The sequence below is a fragment of the Dreissena polymorpha genome, chromosome 3, assembly GCF_020536995.1.
Source record: "Dreissena polymorpha isolate Duluth1 chromosome 3, UMN_Dpol_1.0, whole genome shotgun sequence".
Lineage (NCBI taxonomy): Eukaryota > Metazoa > Mollusca > Bivalvia > Myida > Dreissenidae > Dreissena > Dreissena polymorpha.
The window spans coordinates 71,326,801-71,353,609 of record NC_068357.1 but is presented as its reverse complement, the minus strand read 5'-3'; the positions used below and the strand labels follow the sequence as shown (position 1 = coordinate 71,353,609).

Below are 26,809 nucleotides of genomic sequence, written 5' to 3'. Positions count from 1 at the left end.
ACTTAAGTTATCTACCCCTTGTTTAAGTCACCCTAGTTGTATAACTCTCTCGCATTTCAGTCAGTCTTCTATGAGTTTTGCAGGCACCTCAGTTTCTGGGTGAAGAACTTATAACAATGCCCATGTTGCTTTCTGAAAGTTACCTAACTTTTAAAATTAGTTATCTACCTCTTGTTTAAGTCACCCTAGTTGTAGAGTTCTCTCCCATTTCAGTCATTCTTCTTTGAGTTTTGCAAGCATCTCAGTTCTTGGGTGGAGAACCAATAACAATTCCCTGGTTACGTTCTACAGATACTAAACTCTAGTTACTTCCCCTTAGTTACCTAACCCTGTTTTAGTTTTACTGCACCCTGGTTAAAGAGTTGTCCCTCTTTCAGTCATTCATATATGAGTTGTGCAAGCCCCTTCATGCCTAGGTGGAGAACCAGTGACACTACTCTCTAGTTACACATTGTTTCCTTTTGTTTTACAGCTGCCTAGTTTAACTGTCCCCTAATTACTGAGCGAGTTATTCTGCTTTCTTGTTGGTGTCTGACTGCCCCCTAATTACTGAGAGAGTTGTCCCCCTAATTAATGACAGAGTTGTCCCCCCTAATTAATGACAGAGTTGTCCCCCTTTTCAGTCGGTGTCCTACGAGTCCTGCAAGCCCCTGGGCTCCTGGGTGGAGAACCTGCACATGAGAGTGGACTTCTTCGCGCAGTGGGCGGAGCTACTGCTGTCCAGCGTGGAGAGGCTGATGAAGCCTGCTTTAGGGGCCAAGGGTGGCCCCGTAGGGGAGCTTGACCCACAGGAAGTGCCCTGCAGTCTGCCACACAGCTACTGGCTCTCTGGCTTCTTCTTCCCACAAGGTAATTGGCCGAAACTGCTAGGGAGCTGGGCAGGCTGAATTTTACTCAAGCTATTCAGTCAGTTATTATACAACTGCAAACAAAGTTTTACAGAGGATGTATTGAAAATAAGCTGTCGGTCTTTCCGTTGGTTGATTAATTTGGTGGTTTGTTGATTTATCCGCATAAAATGTAATAAGAGTGTGGAACAAACTACATTTTCATTTTTCAAGTTATTGATGTGAAATTTGAAATATTGGATCCCTAGGGAGTGTAGATGTGCAAGACACAATTTTCATGGGCAGTAATATACATATTCCTGAGGTATATGTCCTTGACCTTTGCCCTGGGCATGTCAGCTATGAAGTAGGCATGGCTGTTATGCCTGCTATCTAGTTGTGCAGAAATATGCTTAGATTTAGGCTCACAATTTAAATGAATTCCGAGTACTTCACTATATTTATATCTTTTAAAAGCATAATGCAGTTTTTGTTGATTTATTTAATATATTCCATCAAATTTTTTATGTACATCCCTGAATATAGTTATGAAAATGTAAGGCATGTAAGAAAAGCATCTCTAGCTTGGAAAGATGGGGCCAAGATTTTATAAAAAAACTTGTATTACTTAAGACAAGCTATGGAAGATTGCTATTACAGTAGACTCTGCCAATACCGGACTCTCTGAAACGGAACTCTCCCGATTCCGGACGGTCGGGCCAGTCCCGTATTTTCTCCTTCTATTTCTGTCAGCACAGCGAGTGCGGTGTCACACATTTTGCTCGCGCAATTATCGATAATCGGATTAAACATACCATAAAGGTGTAAAGTCGTTACCGCGCTATGGGAGTCAGATAAAGTAATGTACAACAAACTGTGAATGTCTATAATAGATGTGCGGTCACACCAAAAAGTGATTGACTCGATCATTTTATTACTTTTTTATTATCGCCTATGATAAACAATTTAATTAATAAGTTAATGCATGCCGTTGCGACGATCACTTCCTTGTGATCTTCTCGGGTATTTTAAAAGATCTTATAGCCATGTTTTTAACGCTGAAATGGTTGTTTGTTTGTTTGTCAGATAAACTGTTAGAAATATGACTGTTAAATATCCATCCATCTGTATGCAAATTTATTCATTGCAGTTTACTAATTTCGAACGCATCTAAAATGTCGCAGACTCCAGCTAAACGCAGACGCGTCGAGCTAATTTAGAGGATAAGATAAAGCTCATCACGGAATCAACTGCTCAACCAAAACCATCTTTGAAGGCACTCGGCGAGCGCTTCAAGATCGGGAAGTCAACGGTCGGCGACATCTTGAAGAAAAAGAACGTCTACCAGGAGCAGTGAGAGAAAAATGCATCTGGCTCCAAGTTCCGTTTCGACAACGAATGCAAGTTTGACCGACTGAACGAGCTGACGTGGGAGTGGTTTAGACGGAAGCGGGCCCAGAACTTCCCTTTTTCTGGACCTGTGATCCAGTGTGCTTTCAAGCAGAGAGTGATCTTGGACTTTTTCGTGAAATCGTAAACTTCAAGAATTTTTAGGTTTTGAGATTATGAATATCTTAAAAAATAATTATGACGCTGTTTTTTGCTTGTGTGTATGTTTTATGAAATGTGGTACATGTATGTATTGAAAAATAAATCGTGTATGTACAACAATCTTATTTGTGTCGTCACTCGCCTATATGACAAATGCCACGTACGTACATGTATAAAGCACCACGCTCATTTTGGGATTAATCAAAACAAGTCGGTATGGAATTTTTTTTGCTTTTAATCGATTAAAAACACATTTTTTAAGAATGCAATTAACATCATAAGTACCTGCGTACAGTTATCACATGGTACATGTAAATGTATATGGTTTGTTTTATTTTTATGTGATTCTGTACACAATGCATACCATGTATATTTCGGCAATATGCATACTCTTGGTAAACCTGAACTCTCTGAAAACCGGACGATCAGGCCGGTCCCGAGACCGTCCGGTTTACAGAGAGTCTACTGTATTAGATGTGGGACATTTTTATAGCATTTACTTTATAAATGAGCACAATCTGTTATGAAATCATTCATGTGGTGTATTACTCATAGTCAGGATTATTGAGTGGCACGTTACTGAACCATACCCTGTGTCCTCAAACATTACGTGGATATTTATGAATTATGATACAGTGCTTTTAATATTAAAAACAATGTAGGGTAATATTCAAAGTATTGGAAATTCTTCTTGGGATTGACATTTCAGAACCACCTTTACGTATTGTTTTACACTTCTAAATATTACCATGCTTCACTAAATATTGCCTTCCACCGTTAAATTTTGCCCTCCTTCACTAAAATAATACCCTCCACCACTTAATATGTCATTTGCTTTCACCACTTAATCTTGCCTTCAAAAACTAAATTTTGCCTTCTACCATTAAATTTTGTCTTCTGTCACTAAATGTTGTTTTATAACATTAAATATTGTCATCTGCCATTTAATATTGGCTTCCATCACAAAATATTGCCCTGTATTATTATACATATTGCCTTCAACCACTATACATGGCCTTCCACCACTATATATATTGCCTTCCAAGATTAAATATGGTTTATCAATGCCAATTTTGAATTACACCATTAAATATTGCATTACAGCACTCAATATTGCATTCAACTTCTTAAATTATGTAAAATCTTCACATCTTGTATGCCTTATATATTTTCAGGTTTTTTGACTGGGGTGTTACAGAACCATGCTCGTAAGATGGGTATCTCTGTGGACTCCCTACAGTTCCAGTTCAGGGTGCTGAAGAAGGCGTCAGACAATGATGACACCCTCAGTGATCTCAAACAGAACTTCAATATCAAGGAGACGGCTTTCCAGGTAGCAGATCATTTATATTGCATATAATTATGTGTTGTAAAAAAGACCGGTTAACCCTTTACCACTTTGATATCTTTTTTGTGCCATATATAGTCCCTCAGAAAGTTAAATTAAATATAAGACCTTTCTTACTAAATTCAACTTTTGTAGGTTTCATTTCGAACCTTAAGATACTGATGAACAGCAAACAGCATAAAACCTGACCAGAATGCGAGGTACTTTCATGCTGTTCTGGTTTTATGCTGTTAGCACATAGCCATTTTCACTTTGCCTCTGAATGGGAAAGGGTTAAGAGATTGAGGAATCGACAATGTTTGGATTTCTTTTTAATCACACATTTCATAAATTAAACAATTCTTAAATAGATTAAAACCAAAAATACATCTGTGCAGACATTAAAATATGCAATACAAGTCATTAATGAGTAATAATAAGTTGAAATTGGTAAAATTATACAGTGATTGTTGCGCTAAACAAGATTGACAATTTCATGGTTTATTGTTCTGTGATATTGGTAAATCTTCCAAAGTCATTTTTATCTCCAAGGCTGTTTAAAACCAAAACTTACATACATGTTTTATTAGGCTTTGTTTTGGGAATGCTTGGCTTCATGTATGTGCATGAAGTGTCCTTCCAGATCAGCCTTGCAGTCCACACAGTTTTATTAGGGACTACATTTCCTGCTTCAGGGACCCACTCCGCCCAGTGACGGTGTGCTAATATTTGGGCTCTACATCGACGGTGCACGCTGGGATACACAAAACAACTGCGTACAGGACTCATTACCAGGACAACGGTTCGCCCGTCTGCCAGAGATCCACTTCCTGCCAGTGCAGGTTGGCATAATATTTTATGCCCCCAAAGGAGGGCATATAGTGATCGCACTGTCCGTCTTTCCGTCTATTTGTCCGTCTGTCAGTCACACTTTTGCATTTAGTTTTGAAAAATGCTCATAACTTCTATGCCGCTTCAGATGTTACCTTCATATTTGGTATGCATGTGTATAGGGACAAGGCCTTTCCATACACACACACATTTTGACCCATTTGACCTTGACCTTGAACTAAGGGTTCACGTTTAGGTTTTGAAATTTGCGTTAAGGTTTTGAAAAAGCGTTTTTCGGGGGGCATATGTCTTCCGATCGAGACAGCTCTTGTTCATTTTTGATTATGGAAGTTTCCTTTTTTGTTTTGATTTACTCATAGTTTGTCATCCCTGTTGTCCAAGAAAATCAAGATCTTCTTGTTTATCTGAAATAAAATTAAATTGTAGACCACAACTTATTGATGTCTTAAGATTTAATTTTGACAAATATGAGCATCGCTATGGAAAAATGGGACTTGATGCATATACTTAAGTTTATTTTTTAGTTTGTTATTAATGTTTGCTTCCAGTACTGAACAAATTAATGCAAATGAGTTATCTACAAATTATTTGCTTTCATTAATAGATCTTACAATCAAAGAGATCAATTCACTGTTCACATGTTATGTCATTACGATAAAAAATGTTTAAAAAAATATTAATTTCAGCTTGTCAAGTGTCAATTATAGGAAAAATTAAACTCCAGAAATATTATCAATAGAAAATTATCATTAATCTCCCGTAGTTGTATATTCCACAAGTAACAAATTGCCTATACAATGCTTGGTGATACCTTCAATACAAACATTTAACATAAAACAATTCTTACAATTGGGGTAACTGCCTTGAAACTATTATTGCAAAGCCTTTGGGGTTTCAACCAGTTTGAAGGCTAGAAGAACCTTACACTTACCCAAGCAATAATCACATCAAAGGGACCATACACAATAAACTACATACATAATTGACCCAAAAAAATTATTCTGATGTCAATACCTTGGAACAGTCAATATTCCTCCTGTCTCCCTCCATTCACAGAAGCAGGTGAGCCGAGCAGACGACAGCTCCAGTCTCCATTCAGTGACCAAATCCCCAGACAACGAACCCAAATCTGACCTTTCCCCTGAAGAACCTAACCTGCCCCTTCATGTGTACGAGTGTCCCCTATACCGAACCTCGGAAAGGGCCGGAACCCTGTCTTCTACCGGACACTCCACCAACTTTGTCACTGCCGTGCAACTGCCGTCACAGAACCAACCCAGCTTCTGGATCATGAGAGGCGTGGCGTTGCTATGTCAACCAGATGAGTAATGGTGTTGTTATGGCAATCATAGGATTAGTAATAGAGACTTAGAATGTAAACTGGCAACTTGATGGATATGTGCATTTCTAGCACATGGATATGTATTTATTTGTTTATAATTAAAAAAAAGTTATGAATTTTATCTGATATTAAAATAATTAAATTGTTAGTGTATTTGAAAAAATCTGATTTGTGCTTGTAGTGTAGTATATTGACATGTTTACTTCCTGTGTTGCTTGTGTGAAATGTCACTTTCAGTTTAATGATACAGGCACATAAGCTGATATTGATATTGTTTGAAACTCAGCTTTTTTTGTTTCAAATTGATTACTGTTTTACAGAATTAACTGTACAGATGAAATTTAATTTTCTAATTCATAACTATTATAACATTATTATACCCCCACAAACAAAGTTTAGGGGGGTATATAGGAGTGAGCTTGTCTGTCTGTCGGTCTGTCGGTCGGTCCGTATTAAGTGTCTGCTCTCTAATTCAAGTAGTTTTCATCCGATCTTCACCAAACTTGGTCAGAAGTTGTATCAACATGATGTCCAGGCCAAGTTCGAACATGGGCCTTGCCGGGTCAAAAACATGGTCACGGGGTCACTTAGTGCGTTTTAAACATTCAGCATGTTGTCCGCTCTCTAATTCAAGTAGTTTTCATCCGATCTTCACCAAACTTGGTCAGAAGTTTTATCTAGATGATCTGAAGGCCAATTTCAAACATGGGCCTTGCCGGGTCAAAAACTAGGTCACGGGGTCACTTAGTGCGTTTTAAACATTCAGCATGTTGTCAGCTCTCTTATTCAAGTAGTTTTCATCCGATCTTCACCAAACTTGGTCATAAGTTTTATCTAGATGATCTTAAGGCCAAGTTCAAACATGGGCCTTGCCGGGTCAAAAACTAGGTCACGGGGTCACTTAGTGCGTTTTTTAACATTCAGCATGGTTCCTCTCTCTTATTCGAGTACTTTTCATCCGATCTTCACCAAACTTGGTCAAAAGTTTTATCTAGATGATCTGAAGGCCAAGTTTGAACATGGGCCATGCCAGATCAAAAACTAGGTCACAGGGTCACATAGTATGTTTTACACATTGAGCATGGTGTCCGCTCTCTATTTCAAGTAAATTAAATCCGATCTTCACCACACTTGGTCAGAAGTTGTAACTAGATGATGTGTAGGTCAAGTTCGAACATGGGCCATGCCGGGTCAAAAACTAGGTCGTGGGGTCACTTAGTGTGTTTTAAACCTCACCATGTTGTCCGCTCTCTAATTCAAGTAGTTTTTATCCAATCTTCACCAAAATTGGTCAGAAGTTGTATCTTGATAATGTCTAGGGCAAGTTTGAATATGGGTCATGCTGGGTCAAAAACAAGGTCAAGGGGTCACTTAGTGCGTTTTAAACATCACAATGTTGTCTGCTCTCTAATTCAAGTAGTTTTCATCCAATCTTCACCAAACTTGGTCAGAAGTTGTATCTACATGATGTCTAGGTCAAGTTTGAATATGGGTCATGCCGGGTCTAAAACTAGGTCACAGGGTATCTAAATGCGTTATAAACCTCACCATGTTGTCCGCTCTCTAATTCAAGTAGTTTTCATCCAATCCTCACCAAACTTGGTCAAAAGTTTTATCTAGGTTGAACATGGGCCATTCCGGGCCTAAAACTAGGTCACGGGGTCACTTAGTGTTTTTTTTTAACTTTCAGCATGGTGTCCGCTCTCTAATTCAAGTAGTTTACATCCGATCTTCACCAAACTTGGTCAGAAGTTTTATGGAGATGATCTTAAGGCCAGGTTAGAACATGGGCCTTTCTGGGTCAAAAACTAGGTCAAGGGGTCACTTAGTGCGTTTTAAAAATTGAGCATGGTGTCCGCTGTTTTTTGTGAAGACGACATGCAAAATATTGTGTCAATGCGGCATATGGGGATATTCGTCACGTCTGTGACAAACCTCTAGTGTTGTAACTGTTGTGTAGAACACTTGTGCTGTGATATTTATATAGTTTATGTTTGGTTCATCTTATGTTTATTTATACATTAATCATTTAGCATATTGGTGCGCTTGAACAATTTTAACTTATTTTCCTTACAAGTGTTCTTTTTTTTATGCAAATTAAACAAAATGTATTTACAAAAAAACTTTGCAATTTATTATAAGAACCCTCCTGTTTGTGTGGCAAACATTTTTTAATTTCAGTTGTAAATATGAAGTGCTAGTTATAACTTATAACTAAACCATATGCCCTTTTTTAAGATTATTTGCTGCTAATGAGACAATCAGATCATAACAGGTCATTACCAGATAAGGACAGAATGTTTTTTCCTCACTTATGAGGACGTACAAGTTGTGCCATGCAAAAATGTGTCCTATGCCATTCGGGGCCAGCGTAGCTCCAGACCACCTTTCCCAATTACAGTCTGGTCAGGAGCCACTCTGTCCTCTATCACAGTCTGGTCAGGAGCCACTCTGTCCTCTATCACAGTCTGGTCAGGAGCCACTCTGTCCTCTATCACAGTCTGGTCAGGAGCCACTCTGTCCTCTATCACAGTCTGGTCAGGAGCCACTCTATCACAGTCTGGTCAGGAGCCACTCTGCCCTCTATACAAGTTTTCATGGGCTCATTAGCAGACTGTATAGTCCGGAGCTAGCTTTGCCACACCTTACATTAGACCCATTTTTTCATGGCGTGGCTCATACATTTTGAATCAGGGTCTTCATGGCCAAGTATTTTTTTGCAAGTAGAAGCATTACTGTTAAACCAAAGCCTTATATAGCCAAAATGTTTCACAGTTTTTCCCTGAAGTAACTTCCTTAAATTATTCTTATTTCATATCTTGATTGTTGAAGACAAATGTTCCTGTATTTTATATAATTAGGTATTGATTATATATGCATACTGCTGGTTTGAAAACTGCTGTTGTAGTGATTAATTTGTCCGTGTTTGTTACTGCACTGAATTGATGTCATTCTCAATTCACAACCTCTTAATGATTTAACATTATATTTGATTTGTTATTCTTTTACTTATAAAACACGACTGCATTTTTCACTGTTTGAACTGCAATTATCCGTCCATATTGTTGTGATCTGTTTTATTTCTATTACCAAAGTATTTATTATATGTTGATGGTATTTATATGTTTCTTTATCAGTCAGGGCTTTGGGAAAACCCAGGATGAATGCCTGTGCATATAGTACCTTTAAACATTAGCCTGTGCAATCTCCACACACGCTAATCAAAGACCACACTTTCTGCACAGGGTTATCTTGGTTGATACTTTAGGCAAACGTATTAACCCTTTTAGCGCTGGAATCGAATTTTAAAGGCCTTTGCAAACAGTTTGGATCCTGATCAGACGCCACAAAACGTGGCGTCTGATCAGCATCCGAACTGTTTGCTATTCTGATAGTGGTCTTTGGACAAAAGTGAAGAAATGAAATTCAACAGACACCAATTCAGCAGACGACAAATATCCCAGCATGCAATGGGTTAAGCCTGGTTTTTCCCCAGAGCACGGCTCAGCAGAAAGCACAACAATGCCTTTGGACTTTGTCTTCAAACACTGTGATTTTGAATTATATACAAATACTGCTGATTGTTTACCATTCCAAAGTATTTTTGTGATATTTAATGCGATTATAGTTTTTATATACATGTAACAAAATTCTACAATTATTGCAATTGTTAAATGTTTGTTTGCTGGTTACTATATATGTCTTTGTGTAAAAGTTTAATTCACAAGATGATATTTTAATAGTGAATGCTCCTTTTGAAAATTATACGAAAGCACTTTAGATTTAAGTGTCATTATAACTAAGACCTAGCAAGCTTTGTTGGAAAACTCTAAGCATATTTTATTTTTAATTATATAAATTTATGTTTAAGTACTTTAATGCTGTCAGTATTGACATTATTTTTGCATTTTGTTGACAATTGTTTTTAGAATAAATTTTTGTTTTGAGAGTTATGTATTTTTTTATTTTTTCCCCCATTTTTGTTTCACAAAAATTAGCTCTTGCAATGGTACAATAATCTTGTTTCTATGTTTTCAAGATTTTTTGTACTGAAACTTCATCATTCATCATGCATTTCTGAACAATCTAACCACAAATGTTCAACATGAAGATATATACCAAGTGTCGCATTTATGAACTGATTCCCTAACTCAAAGGTCAAGTTCATACTTAGGGGTCAAACATCAAATTTGGGCATATAAGAGCATGTAACTTCAACATTAATTTAATCATGCATTCTTAAAATAACTTTACATCACAAATGTTCACCAATGGGTTACAACATGTTGCATGCAAGAGCTTAGTCCTTTTCTTGAAGGTCAAGGTTATACTTTAAGGTCAATATTCTACACGGGCTGGACTGTTTTTGAGCTTCAATTTGAATATACATGTACATAAATGTATTAAATTGTTTCACTTTGTGAATTGTTCTGAAAATATATCAGCATATATAAGTGTATAAAAGTGCATAGGAAATGTTATATGGACATTAGGCAATGCATCGATTTTTCAACTGTATACAAATTACTTAACTAAAAATGTGTCACCGACATGTTTGGACACAGACAAATCCAGTAGAAAAATAATACAGATAATTCAGGCAAAACTAGGTGTAGTTATTATTCCTTTCTTTACAATCATCTAACACATTTAGGTCATTCAACGGTGAAAGCTTTTAGCAACATCCACCCAGTATGCAATGATTGTAAATTACTAAATTTGGGGATAACAGCATTTCTTTTATACCTTATGATAAAATCTGACATTTCTGCAGTGAAATAACAACAGTGAAAATAACACAATTGTTCTTTTCAACGATGAAAAGAACAAATTTTCGGAATTCCTTTTTCTATTTTAAGATTATCATATCAAGATGTACTTCCCTTGTTTATATCCTTGTTTATATTTTTTCTGTGATCACGAGTGAAACAAAATCAATATTCCACCGAATCCAACACGTTTTCTTTTAGTTGTATGCTTTTTTACCGTTTATTTACATTGTAAAAGAGTTTAACTGAAGAATTTCCCTGGAATAATGACGTAATTTCGTCAACAAAATGACGTTATATCAATGTATTGAGGCACGCCACGGGAGAAACTCTGAGAAAGGGTAACTTTTTAGCAAAAGGGAAACAGCTGTTAATTATTTTCTTGAAAAAGGGGCATAAAAGAAACAGAAAACTTGTTCATGTCAGTGTAAGATCGTTTGTTATTTCACTTGTGATCATAGAAAAATAATATTTTCACGAGTTGCTGCGCCACTCGTGAAAATATATTTTCTATGATCACTCGTGAAATAACAAACGATCTTACACTGACATGAACAAATATCCTCTATATCTTCTAAAGTGGAAAAACAGCCAACATTGATTTCTTTACGATCATCTGCTTATTATGCTTATTCATCTGTAAAAGCAAGGTCCACAAATTCAAGTTTTTTTGTTTGAAACTTTGAATTTTTCGCAAGGCAAGACTCATATCTAAGAAGATTGGGATAACTACATACAGCATTCTCCATTTGTAATTGCCTCTAAGGGTTGACTGATATGTGTAGAGGTTGTAAAATTATAATTACAGTTGTATCGATGTAAATGTTTTTTTTAGAAGAAGAACAACAATATTAATGATATTTAAATAAAATATATTTTGAGAAGCCATATAAAAACGAATTCATACAGGTATAAACACAAAACCCTACAGAAAAATGGACACACATTGACCGGTTAGTACAAAAACGTTTACAATAACATACTTTACATAGCCGTATAATGCTTGCAACATCTTAATATGTGCAACCAAAATATTAGACCATAAAAACATTTTACACTTATATATATAAATATGACATGATGGAACAACAAATACCAAGTTATGAAGTACTGGTTGCCAATTAAAATCCCATGATATTGGTACATTATCGGGTATCTGCCATAGGAAAGTACCAATAATTTTTTTTTTCTAATGACAATTTTACTGCAAACAAATGTCTCTGGGAAAATAGAGTTTAATCCATATCTTTAAAGTTCAATTCCATATTAACATGTGCAATCCGCACAGGAAATCAGGAACGTCACTTTCGCCAATCATGGAATGTTTTATAAAGTAAGTCTCTTCTAGACAAAAATAAAGTCTACGGGGAAAGAGTAATCCCAGATTGTAGATCAGACTGTGCAGGCCTATCTGCATGAAGCATTGGTTGTCCCAGAGAACTGATCATATCCATTTGCATGCTGGGAAATTTGTCATCTGCTAAAATGTTGTCTGCTGAATTTCTAAAATTAGCATTTTCTTCGATTTTTTTTCAAAGAATACTATCAGAATAGCAAACAGTTTGGATCCTGATCAGACGCCACGTTCTGTGGCGTCTGATCAGGATCCAAACTGTTTGCAAAGGCCTTTAAAATTTGGTTCCAGCACTGAAAGAGATATAAATGAAGTAAAACATACTATCACAGATTGCTTTGTAGCAAATAAACAATCAATAATCAAAAACATTTAACAACAAAAAAACAGGTTCACATATACATGTAGCTTATGTCCACAAAAAATTGAGCACTTTTTTCTTTGAAGCTTTGGCATAAATGAATACATTGCAATTGCAAATGTATTACCTAATGAAGGTGTATTAAATATCAATAAACACCTTTCAACACATTTTACTATGGCAATGGAAGTGTCAAATCACAATTAAAATAATTAAACTCTCTTTTTAACTGATTATGTGGCAAGTGTGAACACCTTATTAATATGGTTTATTAATGTCACTGATACACATTTGATCACCAGAGCTGCCTGTTACAGCCTTGTATAACAAAACATAGAGCAATTGTTATTGTAACAAATGTCTGACATGGGAATGTAAATCACTTTAAAGACTTGATTATGTATGCCATCAAACAGGATCAGACCAGATATGTATGTAATCAAACAGGATCAGACTGGCTTTGCATGTCATTAAACAGGATATGGCCAGATATGTATGCCATCAAACAGGATCTGACCAGATATGTATGCCATCAAACAGGATCAGACCAGATATGTATGTCATCAAACAGGATCAGACTGGATTTATATGCCATCAAACAGGATATGTATGCCATCAAACAGGATATGTATGCCATCAAACAGGATCAGACTGGATATGTAGGCAATCAAACAGGATCAGACTGAATGTGTATGCCATCAAACAGGATCACAACAGATATGTATGCCATTAAACAGGATGTGACCAGATATGTATGCCATCAAACAGGATCTGACCAGATATGTATGCCATGAAACAGGATCTGACCAGATATGTATGCCATCAAACAGGATCAGACTGGATATGTATGCCATCAAACAGGATAAGATATTCAACAGAGCACACATATATTAAAGAAATAGTTTGCCATTGAGTGGAGATGTCCTTTAAAATACATACTTATTTTTGCAAGTGACCATAGGTATATACTCATTTTTCTACAAATATTTGTATAAGTTTTATTTATACAAGAGATTGTCAAGCAATATTGTTCCCTACCGGTGAAACTCCACCCTTATTTGTTGCCATAGCAACCACAATTTTTGACGTAAGAACAAAATGAATTGACGTGCATAATCTCCATATTGCCATCTGTCCATGTTTAAAGTTTCATAAAAAAATATGAAGAACTTTTAAAGTTATCACAGGATCCAGAAAAGTGTGACAGACAGACTGACACACGGAGCGCAAACCATAAGTCCCCTCAGGTTTCACCGGTAGGGGACAATAATACTGGTAACACAAATATTCAGAACACTGAAATACATCTGTTTGCAATCTAACAATTAAGTGAAAGACTGCGAAAAAGAAAATTATTAAATACAAACAAAAATCACATTTCCTTGTTGTTGTTTGTTATGCTTTAATTTTACATTTACTTAGTCCTATCAACAGAGTTAGTTAACATCAAACTTTTTTTGCATAAACTTATCCCACATAAGCGTTTAGCCAGAGAGTTGTTGAACAAATTGAGCCAGTAAATAAATAAAACAACGTTCAAATCGTTTGAAAACTATGATTTGGCAGAACTAAGTGCACATACGTATCACAGCTGATAGTTAAATAAATAAATATCACTAAAATCACTTGTGTGGCTATGACTTGGTAGTGACAGAACTGGTTTCTTTCTTGGATGAGGCAATACTCGCGCTGCGTACCTTGGCCTGACTAACAGAGCCGCTGAACAGGTCCGAACGGTGGGGCTCCTCACCAATGGTTAACTCCTAGAATAGAACAAGACGGAAATTAGGTTTAGATTGGACAGAGACGCGAATTAGGCTTTGAATGGACAGTCTGGAATTAGGATAAGCTTAAACACTTGAATAATTAAAGGTGTTCTCTAAAGATTGATGTAGAGAGTTAAGATAGTATTAACTTATAACAAAACAGATTTTCTGTGAATTATCGCTTTAATACATACAAGCGTTTAAACTTGAAAACCAGATCAAAGTGACAAGAATTGCCAAACATACACAAAGAATACATGTTTTTGTTGATTGTGTTGTAAGATCTTTTTATTGCTTTATATGTTCATGTAAAAACACAAGCAGCACACAAGAGTGCTCCACTACTTTGAAAAATATCTTCTAATACCTTTATATACATATAACATTCATTTTTTTATTTGAAATTAAAAAAACAATACCAATATAACATATTTGTAAACAACTTTATTTTTTTCTTTGAAGTCCAATTAATAAACTATCAAAAAACATTAAATATAGTATGATTTTACTTTTAAAGTATAACTATATGCTGTTAATTGAAAAATTGAGAATGGTGTCAATTCATATAATGTATATCAAATAACATTAATAGTTAAAGTCCTGCATCTTATAACTGCCCCATTGAAAATGCTACATGGATAAATGTTAACATAATGACAAATGGCATTTACTTAGTCCAAACCCAGTAAATTAGTTTTTAATTTTATTTTTAATAGTTTTTAAACAAACACCTTAATTGAAAATGACAAACTATTGGATGCAAAAAAACTCAAATCTTGTAACTAGTGTCTACACTAAACTAAATGAAAAATGAAGACTTTTTGGAAAAAGTTGCCCAAAGGTTGCTGTAGCAACCATCCTTTGAAAAGGCAGCTACAGGTTTTTGACAATTGCAAATATAGATTACAATACTAGCATTCTTTACAATGGATGAAACAGGTTGCTAAGCAACTATTCTTAATCATGGAATTCAAACAACATTCTTCACAAGGGTAGATTAAGGTTGCTATATCAACAATAAAAAGGATGGAAACAGGATTCTATAGCAACCATTCTCTGAAGTGCAGGTGCAGGCCACTTTTGCATCCATACTTTACAAGTGTAGATACAGGCTGCTATAGCAACCATTCTTGCCAAGAGAAGATACAAGCTGCTATAGCAAAAAAAATCAAAAGGGTATATATAGGCTGCTAAAGCAACTATTCTTCCCAAATGCAGTTAGAGGCTGCTATAGCAACCATTCTTTACAACGGTAAAAACAGGCTGCTATAGCAACCATTCTACCTAAATGTAGATACAGGCTGCTATAACAACCATTCTTCCCAAATATAGATACAGACTATTACAGCAACCATTCTTTCCAGATGTAGATACAAGCTGCTATAGGAGACATTCTTCCCAAGGGTGGATACAGGCTGCTATAGCAACTCATTCTTCACAAGAATACATACAGGCTGCTATAGCCACCATTCTTCACATGGGTTAATACAGGCTGCTATTTTTTCTACATGTAGATACAGCTGCTATAGAAACCATTCTTCCCAAGGGTGGATACAGGCTGCTATAGCAACCATTTTTTACAAAAGTAGATACATGCGCTATAACAACCATTTTTCAAAAGGGTGGATACAGGTTTCGCTTTAATTACCATTTCTTCACTAGGTGAATACAAGTTGCTAAAACAAACATTCTACAAAAGGTTGAACGCCAGCTTCAACAATACTTCTGAGAGTAAACTTAATGCAGAAAAGCTAATGATGAAATAAGCACAACCATGATGCAGCACTAGCAGCAGTTATCTCCCCTACTGATTAACACTAACCACTGCCATCACAAAACAACTTTATCAGGAAAGATTTTGGGTTTGTGCTTTAAATATTACTTCATAAGTTGTACATATTGTTTGAAGTTAGTTATGAAATCAAAAAATAAAATTACTTATTTTAACCACAAGCTTAACACATAACAATAAGATAAGCAAAACAATTGGTCTTCATTGTGTGGTTTGTTGATGGCAGGGATTTGACATTAAAGTTGTGCTCCTAATCAGTCACATCTCAGCACTGACATTACTCAAAGCATTTCAGTCACCTTGCATTGCAAGATTCAACACACCGTTACCATGCACCTTAAATACAGTATTCAACATAATATAAACACCATGCATGCTATGAAGTAAGCTGCCATTGCATTGGCTTAAATAATGTCACACAAAGGGTTGTTTAACCCTTTCCTACTAGGATACGTTTTTTGACCTGTTTGTAGTTCCTTAAAAAGCTATAGTTAATTGAAGACCTTTCTTACTAAATTCAAGTTTTGAAGGCTTCGTTTCAAACCCTTAAATACTGATGAGCAGCAAACAGCATAAAACCTGAACAGTCTGTGAGTTACTGGCAGGCTGTTCTGGTTTTATGCTGTTTGCACATAGCCATTTTCACTTGGCTTTGAGTGGGAGAGGGTTAAGATACTATGAAATACTATATATTTATTGTCACTTTAATAATAACTTTTTCATTTTTATAATGTTATTTTTATAAATAGTCAAATTTAGCTCTGTTTTTCTTCTTGACAAAAGTATAATGCCAAATACGCATTAATAAGAAGTATTTTTTATCTTAATTCAAAAAGCGCTCTGCATCTCAGGATACATACATTACTTATTGAAAATTGAATTAAATAATATTGAACCCATAAATTGATCTTGAAGTTATGTATACTATTAGAATGACATAGGCTATGAAAAGAAGTTGATATTTTATTACTTATTTACTAATTCTTGTATTCCAGAAATTCTCTGGTACTGATCTTACATTCTTGCAAGCAATATGAAGGAACTCTGAAAAATCAATGCAATGAAAAGAATCACCAACAGATAAACGTCAAGTCCAGAGCTCTAAAGACGTATTACAAGGCTACCTCTATATGTACATATGACCCTGTGATACCCTGTGAAGTGATAGTTAACAGACACTCCCTGTACTGTACTTACTTATAAATCACTGGTGGAATAAAAACAAAGACAAGATACACATAATTATATTAAAACAGGTACATTACATTAATGAACTGTTGCAAGACATATCTAGTTAAGTGATAAACTTAAAGACATATCTAATTAAGTAATAAACTTAGAGTAAACCTGTTCAAGTTTCCATGAAGAGTTTACTTATTAAGGTTGACGTTATATGTGAATGTTATCAAAACCTGATCTGATTTTGGAATTAAAAGACATATTAAGCAAATATGAAATTTATCTTGAAAAAGATACAGTGTTTACAAATATCGATACATTTGATTTTGTATTATTATTTTTGGCTGTGTTTTTAAACAGTTATTCTTTAACTATGGTGTTTTTAACATTCCAATACATAACAATATCAGTTTGTTGCTCTCATTAGTTAAAAAATATCTTCAGCCAAAATATAAGCTCTTAATTGCAAAGAGTTCATGGGCATGGGCCATGATTTATGACTATTCTTCAAATATAGAGTTCATGATTTTGGACCATGATCTATATAACTACTCTTTATATCAAGAGTTAATGAAATTGGGAAATGATTTATGATCTTTCTTCCTATTGAGGGTTCAAAGACTTGGGCCATGATTTTTTACTACTCTTCATTTCTGTTTCATGGAAACCTGCCCTTACACAGTGTCTTTCACACAGCCCTCAATGTTAAGAACACTTTTTATACATTAATCACATTATAAACACTTGGAAAGATTAATAATATTATACAATTGATGTTAATTACCATTATATATAACTTTAAATTTGACATGAAATCAAATAATAAGAGTACATGTAATAATTATATTGAAAAAAATATGAAGACTCATTTCATAACAAAATCTATAAATTGGCCGTGCTCTGTGAAAAAGGGGTTTAATGTAGTCTGCACAGGCTAATCAGGGACAACACTTTCCGCTTTTATGATATTTTTCGTTTCAAGGAAGTCTCTACTTAGCAAAGATCAAGTTTAGACAGAAAGTGTCGTCCCTGATAAGCCTGTGCAGAACGTGGCTCAAATGCAAAACCAACATCAGGCCCCAACCTGCTATTGTGGATTACAAGACAAATCCCAACAAATCAAAGAGAGGACAAATGTAACTAAGTTAAGGACGCAAATATACGCTAGTCATAAAAGCGGGACCCTATGGGCTGCCATATTATTTTTGCCTGTCATTGAACTTGCCATTGTATGAGTACTAACATATCTGGAAAGTTTGGTGAAGGTTCTGTAAAAATTAAATGACTAAAAGATGAAAAGGCAAATGTTGCATTATGTGTATAAACAAAGGGAAATAATTTGAAAGAGCCAAGGACATTGGTTGTTATCAAACTTGGCCACCATTTGTGGTAAAAAAAGTTTTTTAACATTTTCAGAAAGTTTGGTTAAGATTTGATAAGAACTGTATGGGTAAGAGAACAGAAACTACGAATTTCTTTGTTGTTGTTTTACAAAGGGCAACAACTTTAAAGTGCCTGGTTCATATTGGCTGGTTATCAACCTAGCCTCCATTTTATGTCAAAAACATTTCCATAAAGTTTGGTAAAGATTCGATGAAAGGTGTAAGAATTTGAAAGCAGAAACGGCAAATTGTGCTAGTATATAAATATATAAAGTTCACTAACTCTGAAGTACCTGGAATTGGCTGATTATCAAAATAAGCCTACACTTTATGTATAAATATTTACTGCTTTTTGTTTTTCTAACCATATTAAAAAATGATTACAATGAAATTCATATTACAGACAATCAAATAAAAAGAGTGTTCATTTTTAATTTTTTATTTATATCATGTATCACTATTATCTAGGAATGTTTATTATACATTTTTGCCAAGGAACAGATAGATTTCCAAATAAAAACTGTATGCATCTACTTAAATTGTTTTCATAAGAAAGGAAAAGTTGGAAAAGAAAATGTATTAAAATAGATTTTAAAAAAAAATCTTGATTTAATCAAATCAACATCTATGAATGATATAAAAACCTGCCTTGAAAAAAGGGAAAAAACTACTGTCATTAAATTAAGTTCTGAATAGGTAGCAATCATCCCCAAACCAACATAGCAAAAATGGGGGATAAAAAAAGGGGTCTAAAAACGGTATGCCGCATAGCCTACGTGAGGGAAAAATCACCAGAAAGAAAGCACAGTATTGCAGAGTTGCATACATTTGACATTTCCGAGTCAAAGTCCACGTGCTACAAGAAAAAATCATCAATATTTATGCTTTAGTTCATAATATCCATATTGCTTGATGAGCATAGGCAAAATAAAAACAAACACATGTATACAGAATAAAATAATTTTACTTATTATTATGTATAAATATGATTTCATTTACTAGTAATATCTTATAAAATAGTAAAAAAACAACCTAAAACAATTTTCAAACTAAACTTAGAAAAGATTATTGAAACAAAAAGGCATTATCTGCAAAATTAACTACCCAAAGTAATTCTTTTTTCATACAGTTATCTCTTTTACTTGGAAAATATACTGCTAACCTATTGCATAATTATTTTAAAAAGAAGACAATCTGAATGCATCATGTAATACTTTAATGCAGAGTGCAGCACCAGTGTATGATTCTTACCCAAGTATTCTGTAAAAATATTAATATCAAATCGATATGATTAGTAAAAATAACGCTCAGTAATTGTTTTAAATTACCCAACCTTTCTTGTATAAACAAATGCCATCTATACAACGGATTTTTCAGCATAAAATGGAATATTAAAGGGGCATATTGATGGTTAATAAGGTTTAAAAATAAAAATTTACAAAATATGATTATCTTTTAATAAATATTTTTTTTACTTTTGCTTCACACAAAGGTCTAATTTTTTTAAACACTGAATTTAATACCTATTTTTATAATAATACCAACAATATGACCCTTTAATATTATAGTATATATGCAACCTTCTACATAAACCGACAAAGTTATAAATAAATGCAGAGACTTTTCCAGTACAGATTCTAATAGTATAATTATAGAACTATCACCAAAATCCATCTATGGATGCAAAGTATGGAAGTACCGATTCAATAAATTACATAAACCAGGTCCAATTTAAACTTCATTTTCGGCGAAAATAGGGCTCAATTAACAAGCTTAAATTAAAAACAAACCTGCATTCAAAAAAATGTTTGCTTGCTTTAATTGTATTCCATGCAAATGTTTCCCAGACTGTTCAAGACAAGAAGGAATAATAACAATACATATTAATTTAATAATTTATACTTGATGGAGTTATTTCAAAACTATAGTTTTTAAACCTTAATTACCCTGTATAACATATCACAATGCTTATTTTCATGATCAATGCCCCCCCCCCCCCCAAATTATAAAGACTTTAAAAAAACTCACTGAATACTCATTTATTTCTGATGATCAAAGTTGTTGTTGTCATTTCTTTTTGGTAATATGAAGAACCATTTATGGAAGGTCAGTCCTCGTAATTAAATGGTCATAAAAAAACAGGTATCACATTCAAAACAACACCAAATTATCAATGAACATTAATTTAATGTTTGAGGCACACTCTGGAAATACCTGGCTCAATTATACAGGTGCGGTAAGTATAGTCCCAAATCAGCCTCTGCAGTCCTCACAGGCTTATCTGTAATGCACTTTCAGGCTTGAGTGGATTTTTGTTTAGACTGCAACTCCTTCAAACTAAAATTTTTATAACCAGAAACTGTTGCCCCTGATTAGCTGGCCTATACAGACAGGGACTACACTTTATGCACATGCATTAAGCCCTGTTTTCCCAGAGCAAATGCTCATATGTATTATTAAAGCAACATGGATTCCAATACACTGTCAGTTGGAATGAATATGGAAAAAGCTACACTCAGTTATATTTGGGACGTGCTCTATAAAAAGGGGGTTTAATGCATGTGCGAAAAGTGTCGTCCCAGATTAGTCTTTGCAGTCCGCACAGGCTAATCAGGGACGACACTTTCCATTTTTTTGATATTTTTCGTTTCAAGAAAGTCTCTTCTTATCAAAAATCTAGTTTAGAGGAAAAGTGTTGTCTCTGATTAGCCTGTGCAGACTTCACGGGCTAATCTGGGACGACACTTTACGCACATGCATTAAACTCCTTATTCACAGATCACTGCCAAAATTGTATACCACAGCTCCATTCATACAGTCAGGTAAGCAGTCAACCCAAACCAGACGTTTACTATATTATACGTAAATACTTACAGCGTCCTCCTGTTATACGTCCATATGGGAAGGAGAATAAGACAATTTTGTTATTAACGTAATGGCAAATTAATTAAATTCATGCACTCTAAAGTCGTGTGACATAAAACACTGAATGAATAGGTATTAAACAAAGATAAGTTTATTTTGCGAGGCTGAGAAAACCTTAACCACAAGCATGTTTAGGTAATAAATATTTTGTGTCAAACGTATAAAGGTATCTTTTTTCGACACTTAAACTGATCTTTTTTTCAGCTTTTATGATAAATACAAGCAAGAAATGGAAAAAAAAACACATTCACATCCTCTGATGACATGAAACAAACCTCTGATGACATGAAACAAACAAAATGACATTATTATACTGCACATGAAGCTTTAAACGGACGATGCTTACATGAAGTTTTAACTCATGGGGGCTTCTTTTGCGAATGCATGCCAATAATAAAGTAATAAAAGAATACCATGACTATGCATTAACAATCATAATGCCTGCAGTACGGCTGCAGAATATATTCAAACAACAAGGGACAAAATTGTCATAAAACCAGGTTTTCATTGTGAAAAAAAAATCTGATAAAGGGAGAAAACTCAAACTGAACTTTTGAAATGAACAAACAAAATTAACCCCCTTTGTAAGTTTGTTTTTTACAAAAATCTATTTTTAGTCGTGGCGACCTTGACATTGGAGATATTGACGTGATATTTTCGTGCGACACACCATCCCATGATGGTGAATAAATGTGCCAAATGATTTTAAAATCTCACAATGAATGACATAGTTATGGCCAGGACAAGCTCATTTATGGCCATTTTTGACCTTTGAACTCAAAGTGTGACCGTGACCTTGGAGATATCGACGTAATTATTTCGCGCGACACACCGTCCAATGATGGTGAACAAATGTGCCAAATGATTTTAAAATCTGACAATGAATGACATAGTTATGGCCCGGACAAGCTTGTTCCGCCCGCCCGCCAGCCCGCCCGCATTCGCCAATCTAATAACCAGTTTTTTCCTTCGGAAAACCTGGTTAAAAACTAAACATTGTAAAATAACGACGCTAAATTTCTAAGGATAACATTTCAAATCAAAATATAAAATGTTCAACATAGACAGCTAAACTGTGCAGGTATTTATTTATATCCATCAGCTGCAATTTTAACAACAAACCAAATTCAAAAAGTCTATTAACAACGACAGTGAAAACATTATTATTCATTCTGAATCAAAGTTTCAGGAATTATTGAGTAATTTACATGTTTACCTACCAGTAATTAAAAATGTTTTGACACTTTTATTCAGAAAGTTTTATCAAAGCATTGAATATGAGTCAGCAAAATTAAGTACAACTATGGCGTGTGTGATACATTTATCATATTTAACCCTTTACAACAGAAATATGTATTTTGACACATTTGTAGTCCCTTAGAAACTGATGAGCAGCAAACAGCATAAAACCTGAACAGACTGCGAATTACTTGCAGGCTGTTCTGGTTTTATGCTATTTGCACATAGCCATTTTCACTTTGCTTCTGAGTGGGAATGGGATAACAAGTCTAGTCACCACTTGTTTATTCTACATGTATTACATAAATCTACAAGATATGAGATGACACTCTATGGTATTATCAAACATTAACAATCCAAAATCACTTCTTATATAATCAATTTACACTAAAAATTGTACAATTTATCAAAAGTACCCTGCACTTTTTAATGCAAGACTGAAGAGTTTAAAAGGTATTGTATTAGTAGCGATGGGATCTAATAGCAGTTTATAATTAAGACACAAGCAGTTTTAATTTTCAGTAAACTAGCTGAATATGTTAAACATATTTATGTAAATGGTATTTGGTTAAATTATGAAGTAAAAAAAGCAGCTTGTTTCCACTAATATTATAGAACAAAGAAGAGTAGGTGGTCAGTAAACGTTGTTTTTTTTATGAAAAAATATAGAAATCTCTATAAATCATTCTTTTGGGGTAAATTTTAATTTTAACTTAAGTTGGCAAATTAAATAGAAAACATATGAGTTAATTACTTAATACATTTTGTATGATCAAATTTATCAAATAATGATTAAAAATCAACCTTGAATATGCAAAAAATGGTATGAGACAGCACTCAATAAATTTTACTCATGCCTGTTAGTGGAAACAACATGTTTTTATTTTACGCCTAAGTCTAGTGACAGTGAAGTTTAATTTGTATAAGGAACTCAATGCAACTACTTAGTTTTGTATCACAGGTGTGCCTCGGATTTTGTTAAATGTAAGAAGCTAAATTAGCAAGGGTTTATTTTGCAAAGTATAAGTTATTTATTTTTTTTAAATCGCTAATTCTAGGAAACTGATCTTTGATTTAAAATAATAATTTACCAAAACATATTTAAATTCAATTTATAAAGTGATTTATTTAAAATTAGGCTTATAAAAACAACAACATAAATATCAATAAGAAAAACATTCAAAATAAGTCATTTGCCATAGAATAAGTATATGAGAAGGGCTCTGGGAAAACTCACAGGCTTATCAAGATAGGACACTTTCTGCTCTGATGATATTTTGTGCAGAAAAGAAGTCTCAAAAAGCAAAAATCCAGTTTGGGAGGAAAGAGTTGTCCCAGATTAGCCTGTGAGGACTGCACAGGGTAATCTGGGATGACCATTTATTCACATGCAGTAAGCATCATTTTCCCAGAGCAAGGCTTTACAATACTAATTATGTAGGTCACTAATAGTACTACAGAATGAAAACAATTGAAGATCATGAAGAGAAGCATGTACCTCTCCAACTTCACTGAAATCATCTCGTTCAGAGTACTGCGCGAAAAACAGATTAATAACGCTTAAAGTCTTACCAATATCATGGTTGACATATGGACCGATTTCACATCAAATTATGATGCCACATTACTAAGTGCTAATAACATAATAATATAAGACAGTATCTTATCTAGCTTAGCTGTTAACACTACTGTTGTCATAATGTAAACTTCTGTTGGCATAATAAACAGCACACAAACACAAATTTAAATCTTGCTGTATTAGACTATGATTTTAATCTTGCTGTATTAGACTATGATTTAAATCTTGCTGTATTAGACTATGATTTTAATCTTGCTGTATTAGACTATGATTTAAATCTTGCTGTATTAGACTATGATTTAAATCTTGCTGTATTAGACTATGATTTAAATCTTGCTGTATTAGACTATGATTTTAATCTTGCTGTATTAGACTATGATTTTAATCTTGCTGTATTAGACTATGATTTAAACCTTGCTGTATTAGACTATGATTTAAATCTTGCTGTATTAGACTATGATTTAAACCTTGCTGTATTAGACTATGATTTAAATCTTGCTGTATTAGACTATGATTTAAATCTTGCTGTATTAGACTATGATTTTAATCTTGCTGTATTTGACTATGATTTTTTAGTGTAAAACTTAAGCTGTAAAATATCAGGCATTTTTGCTCATATTTAGTTTTTTTTTGTAATATTGTTTTGGTAAACAAGTTAAAGTGAAATAATCATGTAAATTGTATGCACATAATTATTTACATGGAAACAATGGTTCAGAAAATTAGAAAATTCCTCATTAAAAAAGAAGATGTAATTCGTGTTTTAGTTCATTTAAAATATATATTAAACAACATAGCTGGTTGTGGCTATAAAATATGAACAAAAATACCAGTGTATACTGCATGGCAATTCTATTTGAGCGCTGCATATACCCTCAATCAACTGCAACTCACCCATTTATGACACTTCGCTATCTGAGATTTGGGTACTTGTTTTTACAAACTCTGGCATTGCTCGCCTCGTAGGAGCTTGCGACTGATTACAAGCAGAATTTTCTGACAAATCGCTCAGATTTGATCTTGTGTGATTTAAATTAAGTCTGGAATGTTCTGGTATAGAGCTCAGGCTAGATTTACGTCGCTTTAGCTCTGAGTGAGTCGAGCTAACGCCAGAGTTGTTTAATTCAGACCCAGCGTCAGATATTGGTGACTGAGGCTGAAAGAATAAACTTTCCTGAGTTTCAATTGCTTACTTTCCATTTCCAAGATTATTAATTATGTGCCTTTGCTTACTCACTAGTTTATATTAATGTATTGTTCATAAAAATACAAAAGAAAGGAGACTTTAACATAACATTAAACAAGAGGGCAATAATGGACATGAAGTACTCACTTGACCTGTTGACCTAGTTTTTGAACTAACTTGAGTTTAAGACTGGACCTGGTGACCTAGTTTTTGATCCACATGACCCAGATTCTTACATTGCTTTTTCTATGTCAAGATAAACATTCTGATTAAGTACCATCCATATTTTGTTATTAATATGGCTTCTTGAGTGGTCACATTTTCTTTAATTTTGACATAGTTATTTAATGTACACCAGATTGAATCTTGTCCTAGATATTGTAAAGGTACACATTCTGACCAAGTGTCCTCAAGATTGAGTAATAAATGTGGCATCTTGCGTGGTAACAAGTTTTTTTCCTAAAATTTGAGATTGTTACCTAGCAAATGAACTACATTAAAAATAAGCCTAGATGAAAATTCAAGCCAAATTTCATCAAGATTGCATGAAAAATGTGTGGCCTCTAATCGGGTTATGAGTAAAAAACTTAATGACAGACAACAAATGACCAAGACATAGTACATAGGGTGACCATGATGGCTCACCATGAGCATGTCTGGCTCAGATGATCTAAAGCAAATGAGCCTTGCTCTATGAAAACAGGGTTTAATGCATGTGTGTAAAGTGTCGTCCCAGCCTAGCCTGTGCAGTTTGCACAGACTTATCAGGGAAGACAATTTCCGCCTCAACTGAATTTTTGCTAAGAAGATAATTTCTTTGAACCAAAAATATCATTAAAGCAAAAAATGTTGTCCCTGATTAGTCTGTGTTGACTGCACAGGCTAATCTGGCACAACACTTCACCTACATGCATTAAACCCCCTTTTCACAGAGCGAGGTTCAAAGGTATGTGTAATGATAAACCGGTGAACAGGTACGTAAAACATCGTGCAAAAAGTAATTAATAAACTGCCAAGTGCTGCTTTAAAAAAGACTATATGCTTGTGTAGTATTATATGATCATTTTGAATTTGTGAGACTGATTTCTGCATTGATTAACACTAATGATTATATAAAAAAAAACACTAATTAAGTGTCAACTGGTGATAAGGTGTGCTGTCATTAGCATAAAAAATAAGTTTTAAAAATTACAAAAACACCTGATATTATAAAAGCATTGAAATTTATTGTACACATAAATCATTATTTCATCTGGTCCCAAAGCAAATGAATAAACAAAAATCAATCCTTTAAGATATCCTTTAAATTCATATGATTTATTAAGCAGCCAAATCATGAAACAAAAACAATACTTGTACAAATTAATACCAACATACC

General features: G+C 34.3%; 2 protein-coding genes across 16 annotated transcripts in view; one reads left to right on the top strand and one right to left on the bottom strand.

Annotated features, from left to right (window-relative positions):
- The window catches only part of LOC127874702 (dynein axonemal heavy chain 6-like), a 279,888-nt gene extending 270,040 nt beyond the window's left edge, over nucleotides 1–9,848 (top strand). The window contains 4 exon segments of the mRNA XM_052419240.1: nucleotides 624–849; nucleotides 3,554–3,711; nucleotides 4,401–4,547; nucleotides 5,614–9,848. Of these exon segments, the coding sequence (XP_052275200.1) occupies nucleotides 624–849; nucleotides 3,554–3,711; nucleotides 4,401–4,547; nucleotides 5,614–5,886 (804 nt within the window). The 3' untranslated portion in view covers nucleotides 5,887–9,848.
- A 1,675-nt stretch (nucleotides 9,849–11,523) lies between these two features.
- Nucleotides 11,524–26,809, bottom strand: part of LOC127874696 (uncharacterized) — an 82,206-nt gene continuing 66,920 nt past the window's right edge. For 9 of the 15 annotated variants that reach the window (XM_052419224.1, XM_052419215.1, XM_052419225.1 and 6 more), the window contains 2 exons: nucleotides 25,140–25,401; nucleotides 13,925–14,146 (listed from right to left, as the gene is read on the bottom strand). In XM_052419224.1, coding sequence (XP_052275184.1) covers nucleotides 25,144–25,401 — 258 coding nt within the window. In that variant the 3' untranslated portion in view covers nucleotides 13,925–14,146; nucleotides 25,140–25,143. Of the gene's footprint in view, nucleotides 14,147–19,328; nucleotides 19,359–21,262; nucleotides 21,386–24,164; nucleotides 24,201–25,139; nucleotides 25,402–26,809 lie in introns of those variants that run through there. The other 6 variants (XM_052419223.1, XM_052419217.1, XM_052419226.1 and 3 more) reach the window with 6 other exon arrangements.